Source organism: Halichoeres trimaculatus, unplaced genomic scaffold, assembly GCF_033239565.1.
Source record: "Halichoeres trimaculatus isolate MK-OKI-2021-1 unplaced genomic scaffold, fHalTri1.1 fHalTri1_scaffold_13, whole genome shotgun sequence".
In the NCBI taxonomy this organism is placed as follows: Eukaryota; Metazoa; Chordata; class Actinopteri; order Labriformes; family Labridae; genus Halichoeres; species Halichoeres trimaculatus.
The window spans coordinates 23,997,475-24,008,554 of NW_027437191.1; the positions used below are offsets into that span (position 1 = coordinate 23,997,475).

General features: G+C 41.6%; 1 protein-coding gene across 1 annotated transcript; it reads right to left on the reverse strand.

Annotated features, from left to right (window-relative positions):
* Nucleotides 1-672: 672 nt before the first annotated feature.
* On the reverse strand, nucleotides 673-9,993 carry LOC141802340 (uncharacterized). The gene is made up of 13 exons (XM_074685881.1): nucleotides 9,927-9,993; nucleotides 8,958-9,004; nucleotides 8,211-8,308; nucleotides 6,948-7,061; nucleotides 6,461-6,536; nucleotides 5,683-5,890; nucleotides 3,763-5,566; nucleotides 3,509-3,682; nucleotides 3,223-3,396; nucleotides 2,888-3,061; nucleotides 2,631-2,795; nucleotides 1,422-1,468; nucleotides 673-1,301 (listed from the first exon to the last, which is right to left on the reverse strand). Exons 1-13 carry the CDS (start codon nucleotides 9,991-9,993, stop codon nucleotides 673-675), a joined length of 3,777 nt encoding a protein of 1,258 aa, XP_074541982.1.
* Between the last annotated feature and the right edge of the window lie 1,087 nt (nucleotides 9,994-11,080).

Sequence of the window (11,080 nt, forward strand, 5' to 3'; positions counted from 1 at the left end):
AAAATAATACAACTTTCATTGTTTAAAAAACTATTAGTAGGAGCAAAGAAGAGTGAGGAAAACTAAAAGTTTTTCACTGAAGAAATGTTTATTTTCAGCTTTACAGACAGGTCACATAAAAACAGATAGAACTGGTGGGTTGTTTGTCTCCTGTAGTATATATACATACATACATATATATACACACACACATATATATATATATATATATATATATATATATATATATATATATATATATATATATATATATATATATATATATATATATATATATATCTGTGTGTTTTCAGATTTGATGGTGATGACTCTGTGAAGGTCATTTTTCTCACTGACTCTTGTCTTGAGGTTCAAAATGACACAAAGATAAGTCGAGACAGTTCCTTTTGCACACATATATCAGTGTATTTATGTTTTCTTTAAAAGAAATTAAATTGTAGACATTCCTCAACAGAATGAAAAATTAATAGAGTTGCCTGCTGTATACATGTTGTGGACGTTATGATGTCCTTTACATTATTGATCACACTCTAATGACAGGAGATGTTTGAAAAGAGCGAGAAGTTGGGTCACCTCCAGGTTAGATTTGTTACCTGTGCCTATTAAAACCTCACAAATACCTGCGCAGAATAAAACCCCAGTTAATTAGTATTTTGTAGGACTATATGGGTGTTACAGTCTGTCCATGAACTGAGTATCCTCCAGAGTCTGATCCTCTGATTGCTTTGGGGCTGTAGTGTTTGTGTTGAGAGGAAGAGACCCTCCCACTGACAGAGAACACAGAGATGCTGAGGAACCATGTGACCAGAACCCAAATCCAGCATAGAGGGGTTCAGTTAGTGTGGTGTTAAAGGTGTGGAGGTGGGTTAGTCTGCCAGAGGAGACTCTGTAGAAGGACAGAGTGCCAGCAGGACAGTCCACATACACTGCTACTCTGTCAGAGACAGAGGAGGAGGAGATGCGGAGTTTTGTTTCTTTGTTGTTATGACGAACAGAGTAACCTTTGTCAGTGCAGACGAGAGCCCAGGACTGATCATTGGATCCAAACTCACAGCTGATACTTCCTCCTTTCTTGTTGATTTCTTTGTAAGCCACTGAGATGTAAACACCCCCTTTCCACTCCACCTCCCAGTAGCAGCGACCACTCAGACTTTCTCCACACAGCAGCTGAGGCTTGTTATTGAATCTGTCGGGGTGATCTGGATATGACTTGTACCACACATAGGTCACCTTCCTGTTGTTTTCAGACAGCACGAGGTCTTTTTGTGCTGTGTGTGAATCCAGAGTGAGATCACAGGAATCTGATGGAGAGAGACACACAACACAGCAGCAGTTTATCGTCACACACATCTTAAGACTTTTCATTCTTAGCTGTCAGTCTGCTGTTTGGTCATCATGGGTCAAACTGATTCCACACTTACACTTCTTTAGACCAGGTTTTAACCTCTGCTCTCCTCCATGGTCCACCCTGGAGGGAAAAACAGTCAGAATGATTTTCTGTCCAACTTGAGTCTTAACTACAGTTCAACATGAAACTGTGTCGCTCAGAAAACAGGCTAAAACTCATCTAAGTCACTTTTTCTGATAGTGGTGAGACACAGAGAAAAATGAAAATATTCAAACAGCAAAGACTCACTCTTGATTTGTCTCAATTTATGATTTTTAAAAAGGGGTTCCTGTGTGTACAAGATTTGTGTTTACTTCAGTGTAGTTCCCTTGTACCACACTAGGTGGTGTACACACATGGTGTATGAGATGGCAAAGAAGCGATTTAGTGGCTCATCGCAAAATGTGAAAAGGCGTCCAGTAATAGTGAATATGACGAATTGAACATAATGAGGCTTCCAGAGGGTAACCAATGTCAGCAAGTAGTGTTAACCACTGACTATGGAGGGAATAATAAACCAATCCATTTGAGGTTTTAATTTTGTAGTGGTTTTAATTAAACTAAACACCAATCTTAATCTGGAAATTGCAAACTGAGTAGAAAGAGAATTTGGAAATATACATACTGTCTGCTAAAAGGTGTTTCTAACTGTGCAGGGGGATTTATATGCATGAGGATGTGTTTTTTTTGTTTGTTTTTCAATCTGACTGGGCTGCTCATACCTGTCTCAAACCATCTCTTCAATAAACTGATAGGAGATACCCCTTCAACTTAGCCCATCTTCTAGTTTGGATGGATCTGAGCCCTGACATAGTGCAGCTTCAAAATCATTAGCATAATATGCTTCCATTAATCAGCCTTTGAGACAGGGCAGATAGTGGGAGCTAATGTTGTACAACTCTTAATGCTGTATCCCTCTAAACATCGGACGTCGGAGAGACATGTAGATCACGTCAGTCAGTCCACCGAAGACCATATCTAGATAGAGCAACATGCAAAATAGGTACAAATTTTGACATCTAAATCTGACTCTTTTTTGACGTTGTAATGACGTTCAGCATTTGGACGTCATATGCAGACCGTTAATCTAACCTCCATACGACATCCAAAAAAGACATAATAAAAACTTTCATTCTGCACCTTCAGGAGACCTGATTTGCACGTCGAAAATTACGTTAAATATACGTCATATCAACGTCACTTTGCGCAGTAAAGTATGTGAACTCATGCTTTCTGGTTAAACCTCAGTGTCCACTGTGAATCCTGCCGTCCAACAGACAGCAGCTGGACTCCAGAGTCTCTGGGATGATTGTAGCTCAGGTCCAGCTCTCTCAGGTGGGAGGGGTTGGACGTCAGAGATGAGGCCAGAGACGCACAGCCTTCTTTTGTTATCAAACAACCTGATAGTCTGGAATTGGTAAGAATCATACATTAAGAACAGTTCTATCCATTTGCCATTTTTTCATAAAAGCATGAATTAAAACCATAAGAAAATCTGACCTGAGAGCTTTCAGTCTGCAGTGGGGACTTTCCAAACCGGAGGACAACAGTTTTACCCCTGCATCCTTCAGGTCATTGTTGCTCAGGTCCAGTTCTCTCAGATTGGAGGACTGGGACCTTAGAGCTGGAGATAAAGCTTTACAGCTCTTCTCTGATATGTTACAGTCTATAAACCTTAAAGAACATGCACAGTGTTTAAAAAGCCTGATCTTCTATTTAGGTGGTTTAAGCAGAGCATTAGTAAATGATTGTGAGATTTGGTGAAGAAATTGCCTTTATTTATGTGAGTAGACTGATTCTGATTAAGTTAGTTTTACTATGAGTGTCTTACTAACCTGAGAGTTTCCAGTTTGCAGTGTGGACTCTGAAGTCCAGCTGAAAGCAGGTCCACTCCTGAGTCCTGCAGATTGTTGTTATTCAGGTCCAGCTCTCTCAGACTGGAGGACTGGGAGCTTAGGACTGAGGACAGAGCTTCGCAGCTTTTCACTGTGAGGCCACAACGTGTAAACCTTTAAAGACATTCACAATGATCAAAAATCTTCATCTTTACACTTTGATATTGCTTGTAATGAAGCAAATTGTGTTGAACAGAGTCATAGTGATCAGAGAGCCTCTTCTGACCTTAGAGCTTCCAGTTTGCAGTTTGGACTTTTCAGTCCGCCAGATAGGAGCTTCACTCCCGAATCTTGCAGGTTGTTGTTACTCAGGTCCAGCTCTCTCAGATGGGAGGACTGGGAGCTGAGGACTGAGGACAGAGCTTCATAGCTTCTTTCTGAGAGGTTACAGCCACTCAACCTACAAAAAAATAGAGATGAGCAAATACAAAATCCGTCTTTGTCAGGCACAATCTTCAAATGCCTCATAAAGCCACTTACAGAGCTTTGTTGGAGGCTTTGACCACCGGCAACAGCCTCAGAAGAGCATCCTCTGATGCTGAGTATTTCTTGAGGTCAAACGTGTTCAGGTCTTTTTCTGATGACAGTAAGATGAAGACCAGAGCTGACCACTGAGAAGGAGACAGTCTCTCTGAACGGAGACGTCCAGATTCCAGGGACTGTTGGATCTGCTCAATAAGAGAATGATCGTTCAGTTCATTCAGACAGTGGAACAGGTTGATGTTTTTCTCTGCAGGCAGTTCCTCACTGATCTTCTTCTTGATGTACTCCACTGTTTTCTGGGTCACCTGTGAGCTACTTCCTGTCTTTGTCAGCAGACCTCTCAGGAGTTTTTGATTGGTCTGCAGAGAGAGACCCAGGAGGAAGCGCAGGAACAAGTCCAGGTGTCCATTTGGACTCTGTAAGGCCTTGTTCACCGCACTCTGATGGAGATGTTTTGCTTTGGGTTTGTCCCTAAAGAGTTTAGAGGTTGCAGGTGCAGTTTGTTCTTCCTCCATCAGGCTGAGTCCAGACTCGGTGAAGGTCAGATGTACATGAAGAGCAGCCAGAAACTCTTGAAGGCTCAGATGGATGAAGCAGAACACTTTGTTCTGGTACAGTCCTCTCTCCTCTCTGAAGATCTGTGTGAACACTCCTGAGTACACTGAGGCTGCTTTGATGTTGATGCCACACTCTGTCAGGTCTGTTTCGTAGAAGATCAGGTTTCCTTTCTGCAGCTGCTCAAAAGCCAGTTTTCCCAGAGACTCAATCATCTTCCTGCTCTCTGGACCCCAGAGTGGATCAGTCTCAGTTCGTCCTTCATACTTGATGTTTTTCAGTTTGGACTGAACCACCAGGAAATGGATGTACATCTCAGTCAGGGTCTTGGGCAGCCCTCCTCCTTCTCTGGTCTTTAGCAGATCCTCCAGAACTGTAGCAGTGATCCAGCAGAAGACCGGGATGTGACACATGATGTGGAGGCTTCGGGAGGTCTTGATGTGGGAGATGATTCTGCTGGCCTGTTCTTCATCTCTGAATCTCTTCCTGAAGTACTCGTCCTTCTGAGGGTCAGTAAACCCTCTGACCTCTGTAACCATGTCAACACACTCAGAAGGGATCTGATTGGCTGCTGCGGGTCGTGTGGTTATCCAAAGACGAGCAGACGGGAGCAGTTTCCCCCTGATGAGGTTTGTCAGCAGCACATCCACTGAAGTAGACTTTGTAACATCTGTCAGGATCTGATTCTTGTGGAAGTCCAGAGGGGGTCGGCACTCATCCAGACCATCAAAGATGAACAAAACCTGGAACTCTTCAAACCTGAAGAGTCCTGCTTCTTTGGTTTCAGTGAAGAAGTGATGAACAAGTTCCACCAAGTTGAACCGTTCCTCTTTCAGCAAATTCAGCTCTCTGAAAGTGAATGGAAATATGAACTGGATGTCCTGGTTGGTTTTGTCTTCAGCCCAGTCCAGAGTGAACTTCTGTGTTAAGACTGTTTTCCCGATGCCAGCCACTCCCTTTGTCAGCACTGTTCTGATTGGTTCAGGTCTTCCAGGTGGGGGTTTAAAGATGTCTTCTTGTTTGATGGTTGTTTCTGCTCTGTCTGGTGTTCTGGATGCTGCTTCAATCTGTCTGACCTCATGTTCCTCATTGACCTCTCCAGTTCCTCCCTCTGTGATGTAGAGCTCTGTGTAGATCTGATTCAGAAGGGTTGGGTTTCCTGCTTTAGCGATCCCCTCAAACACACACTGGAACCTCTCCTTGAGGTTGGACTTCAGTTTTTGTCGGCACTCTGGATTATCAGCTTCTGAACAATAAAAAAATGGAATAAAGAAAATCTGAAGGTACAGTCAGTTTGATGAATTTAATGTTTCAAGCATCAGGATGGACTATTTCTTTTAAGATCTGATTCAGTTCTCTTACTGCTCTGCAGACAGTCAGCCAGCTCCTCCTGCTTCATTCTCCTCAGGAAGTGCTGAGTGATCCTCAGAAATGCCTCTCTGCTCTTCCTCTGCTCTTCATCATCATCCTCCCCCTCGCTCCCCGAGCATTCAGGGTAATCTGGACTCAGAACTCTCTGGATCTTCTTCAGCTCCTTTCTGACAAAACTGATAATGTTCTCCTCGAGTGTCTGGAACAGAACAAAAGTAAACCTAAACTTGTAGAACTCAAAATTGTAAGCCTGTCATCACCTGTGACAGAGTGCAGCCTGGTCCACAAAGATGGTTCAGTATTTAGCTTGTGAATGAAGTACTCTGCTGTTGAAGTCAAATGGCCAAATCACACCAAATCCATCTTTATTCGGTCACAGCAATGTATTAACTCTCACTGGCTCTGCTCTCTTGCGTTCAAGCTGTGTCTCAGCTCTGTCGGGTCAGAGCCTTTCAGATCAGTTACGCACAACCTCTAATTTTGCCAAACACCAAAGCAGTGATACATCATTTGCATGGAGATTGAGCAGGACAGGAATTCATCATGGATGACTTGGCTATTCTGCACCTGGCAATGTGGCTGGTGTGTATTCCCATTACCAGGGAAGACAGAAAGGGCACAGCGTAAGCCTGTGTGAGACCGCCGTCTACCATAACCTTAGAACTCAAAAGGATGTTTGCAGTATAATTAGGATCCAGTTCAGACACAAAAATATTTTAGTGTGCTCTGGTTAGCAGTGGCAGCTGTGTTAGGTAACTCATTAACTCACCATGAATATGGAGTCCAGATGCGTTTGATTCTGGGCAGACTGACCAATAGGGACCCCTGAGCTCTGCTTTTGAAGTCTGTGGAACAAATATTATAAAGTGAGTATACGTAAGTGTAATGACATATTCTATATCATGGAACTTGATAGAAACATGGGACATACAGGGAGATACATGCTGAGTGTACCATGCTATTAGAATGATCAAACCATGTTTTTATGCTGTTTTACTGCCGTTGGATCTAGATAGAAACTCAAACACTTGTGTAGTTCATTACTTGTGATGATCAGGATGGTGTCCATCTTGGAACTTAATCAGCCGACCCTTTGAGTGGTCACTCTTGAAGGAGATGCAGCTTGGTTCAGATCTAGAAGAGCCTGGTCTCTCCTGTTTTACACTGGTGAAATCACAAACACTGATAAAAACACACGAGCAATGACTATCAAGTTAAAGTGCAGCAGAATACAAAGCAATGTAATGTTTTGTTACTTTTGGTCATCAGGATGATGTCCGTCTTGGAACTTTATCAGTCGACCCTTTGACTGGTCACTCTTGAAGGAGACGCAGCTTGGTCCAGAGGAGTCTTGTCTCTCCTGTGTTACACTTGAGGAGACAGACAACAATAAACATACCAGAACACCATTACTTGTCCACATAAAATGCTGGCTCAAATCTTAGTTGGAGGTAAAGGAATGTGCCAATATTTGGAATATGTATTGTCTAAGTTACTTATTACCAGGAAGTGTACCAGCCACAATTGCTACTGGTCTGCTCAGCCCCTTCAATGAGAAGCTATTAGAAGAAATGGCATCCAAGGTAGGCTACACCTTCTGCAGACAAGGTCAAGCCTGCTACCTAATGTTGCTAAATTTGTGAAAGTCTGACTCTAGATCATATCTTGGTTAATTTTTAAACTGTACTTAGAAGTTTTCAGGAAGTCTGTTTTCCCAGCATTGTCAAAGCAGTACAGACGTGTTTTTCAGCCTGCAGGGCACCGATCACTCTGTGGGTCTACAGGGTTAAAAGTGAAGCAACAAAACTAAATAATGCCCTATTTTAAGTAGGCAGATCATATACTATCTACTGCAGAAACACACTGACACCTTCACGAGTCAGTCCACATTGCCCATTAAAATTAACTTTGAATTTGTCATTGACTTTCTTTGATAAATTCTAGTAAATCCAAAATCCAAACTAGATCAGGTGAGCTAGTACACTTCAGTGCAATATGTAACTCACACGACCCCACTTTAAAAGTATAAGCAAATTCATTTAAGCACCTTTACACAACAAACAGCATTATAGTGAAATATTTTGGAAGCACATACCGATCTCCATCATTGAACTTTATAAGTCGACCCTTTGAGTGGTCGCTCTTGAAGGAAACACAGCTTGGTTCAGGTCCAGAAGACATTTCTCTCTTTTCTTTGTCACTGTCAGAATCACAAACTAATATGAGTGAAATTCTTCCACAATGAAGTGCTGATAAATATCTTTTTTCAGAGTGGAGCTCTATCATACTCAGATTGAAGCCCATCTTTAAACTTTATTAGCCGACCCTTTGACTGGTCACTCATGAAGGAGATACAGCTCGGTTCAGATCCCAGAGAGTCTGGTCTTCTATGTTTGTCACTGTCAGAATCACACACAGCAATTACAATAGACTAAAATACAGAAATACTGAACATCTACATGTGTTGCTAAAATGTACTAAATGTTGTGAAATGCTCAAAAAACATATTTTAATCTTACCTATCATTATCACGATGATGTGCATCTTGGAACTTTATCATTCGACCTTTTGACTGGTCACTTTTGAAGGAGACACAGCTTGGTTCAGGTTCAGGAGAGTTTAGTCTCTCGTCTTTGATACTGAAGGAGTCACAAAAGCATCAGTATTAGATGAAAGACAATTTCAGAGATTTGATTGAACAGTCATTCAGAGGGATTTCAACTCTGTGATTCTCCATAAACAAGTTTCACAGAAATGTTCACTAAATTTCAAAATTCTTACCTTTTAAAAGATGGTTGTGATCCATCTTTAAACTTCAAAGATTCAAACACAGACTTTCTCTTTGAAGACATCTGGCAAAGTCCAGTTACAGCACAGCCTGAGTGTGAATAATGATACACCAACACCTGAAAAGGACAAACAAGAGAAGCTGCAGCCGATTGTCCTTTATCAGTTCTTACCTGAGGACACTGCCACACTCTTCCTATTTCAGGGTCAAAGTCTAAAATCAATAATAAAGCATTGAATCAGCGTGACCCAAAACCAGTTACCTGAGTTCAGCTCCAGCCACTCAGCTGAAAAACCTGCTTCCTGTCAGGACATGGATGAGGAACCTCAGAGTCAGTGAGAGATCTGACTTATGTTGGAGTATCAGTTTACTGGATACATACAAATGTTGATCTAATAATTTGACATATTTTAAAGGCTAAGTACCCCGAGTGTTGTGTTGCAGTATCAGAACTTTTTGGAACAAAGGAAGGGATTATTTTGTGGTGATGCACGTCTTCTTTCTGTTCCTGAAGCCTATGGTTGCCTGGTGCCGTGTGGGAAATGCCAAACTCTAGTCTACTCTAGCTAGTGTAAGGTAAAGCCATATGAATATCTTCTAAACTGCTGAGTACCAAAACAGTGTGCGGATGGAAAAGTTCAGACCAAAATTATCTGTTTCCTGCATGTCATTCGCCACTCTCACCCTGCTTCTGACTCTATCCACTGTCCCAAGCTCTCTGATTAAAGGCATAACAGCCCAAAAATAACTTTAAAAAATGTCAAATTGGTGTGTATGTAGTTTCAGGTACTTCCAGAGCTAGTCTCAGGTGGACACTTGAGGAACCTCAGTTTTGAGCACTTGTGCGTTGGATTTATGTCTCATAGTCAGAGGTTGCCACTTGGTTAGGGATGGGTGACAAATTAGGTACTTTTAAAGGTACCGACCGAATTCTGTCAAAAGTACCGGGTACCGATTCACGTGAAATCACAAGTTGCCATGTTTAGGTACCTAAATGCATCCTTGTGACTTTGAGGGAGTGGAAGAGTGGGTAATTTTCCATACTGGACATGAACACATCATTACAAGGTTATATATTGAAGAAGGAATATGTTAAATTAAAAATATATATATTTCATTATTGAACAAATTGATATTTTTTACCACATACAGCCAAAAAAGTACAGAAAATTGGTACCCTTTAATCCCGGTACCGATTTCCACGTACAGAGCATCGGTACCATATCGTTTCAAATGTGAAAGGTACCCATCCCTACACTTAGTACCGCCTGTAAAGCTGCAAGTTGGAGGATGGACTTTTAAAACCAGGTTCCATTTAAGTTTTAGCGTACAAAACATTTTTAGATGTAGAACCGTATCTTTCTCTTCTGAGGTAAACCAGCAAAGCTACCCTAGACTGACTCGACCACAGTCTTTCTAGAATTCTTACCATCTCAGATACACTGACTTTTCATGCTCAAAGAGGGTATAGATTCAGGACTTTCTCCATTTGGATCTGCAGGGGTTTCTAACATGGTTCCTAAAGTAATACAGTCAGGACCCTTCAATCCTCAGAAAGGCTGTGAACCTCATGGGAGGCCAGTTCTGTGAGAAAGCTGCGCTCAGTGAGAGAGGAGAAGAAAGGGAGGGCAGAAGGGAGGATGGATCGGAAGCAGGGTCGATGCCTCACCCTAAATTTGAGCCACAATTTGCCTCCACCCCTCTGGGACATATGGACACTGGAGTGAGCATGTCCGGCTTTGCACTTTCAGCAGACAAAACAAAGTTTATAACTTCTTATCACCCTGTCTTCAAATATGTTCACTCTCACTTTATGGAAACGTTCTGTTATAAATGCAGCCTTAATGACTTTATAAGATGGTATGAGTTCAGGGTTCACTGCGCTGATGAAGAATTTGACAGCCGCTCAAAGAAGAATCTCAGAATTGAATTAGAGGATGGAGTCAAAAGGAAAAGCCAATTGAGCCAGCACTTGGGGTCCATTTCTCTTATTACTCTGTGGTTCAAGGACAGGGCACATCTTGTTCACACCTGTTGAATTTTTTCAACCAATGCAATCACAAATATAACACATCAGATCTCTAACACCATCCATACTGTTCTCTGTTTATCAAATACTGGACAAAGTGATAAAGAGTTTGTTACGTTACCATCTGAAGGTGAAAATAATCCACATGAAGCCAGTGAGTGCAGTTGAGATTAATCAGCAGCTTCTACCAGAAAGCCAAACAACATGCAAACATGACAGTGCTGAAGGTTTCTCAAAGGAAATATGATCACCAACAGGCTCTGAACTTTGAAATGAAGCACCTGAACTGCAGTCAACCAATAATAGGTGGAATAAAACCTTATCAGATTGGTTATAAAAGTTTTATGGTTCAGATTTATACTTACCGGCTACAGTGCCAGCATTACTTCTCAGTATTTTTTTTTTAATGAATGTCTTAAATAGATCCTTCCATCAGCACCAGTTATGGCCATACTTGAACGAGGACAGCTTTGGTATCTTTTTTAAATTGAGGTATCATCATTTATGATGACAGAATTGTTATGACCCATCCTGTCAAAATGACGGACAAGTAAAATATCTAGTGCAGATTT

Excerpts from the sequence above, each read along its gene's own strand:
- LOC141802340 (XM_074685881.1), bottom strand. The coding sequence starts at position 9,993 with ATGTTAGAAACCCCTGCAGATCCAAATGGAGAAAGTCCTGAATCTATA. Across the intron at positions 6,537-6,947 it reads CATCATCCTGATGACCAAAA|ACTTCAAAAGCAGAGCTCAG; the intron begins GTAACAAAACAT and ends TTTGTTCCACAG. Across the intron at positions 3,683-3,762 it reads AAAGCCTCCAACAAAGCTCT|GTTGAGTGGCTGTAACCTCT; the intron begins GTAAGTGGCTTT and ends ATTTTTTTGTAG.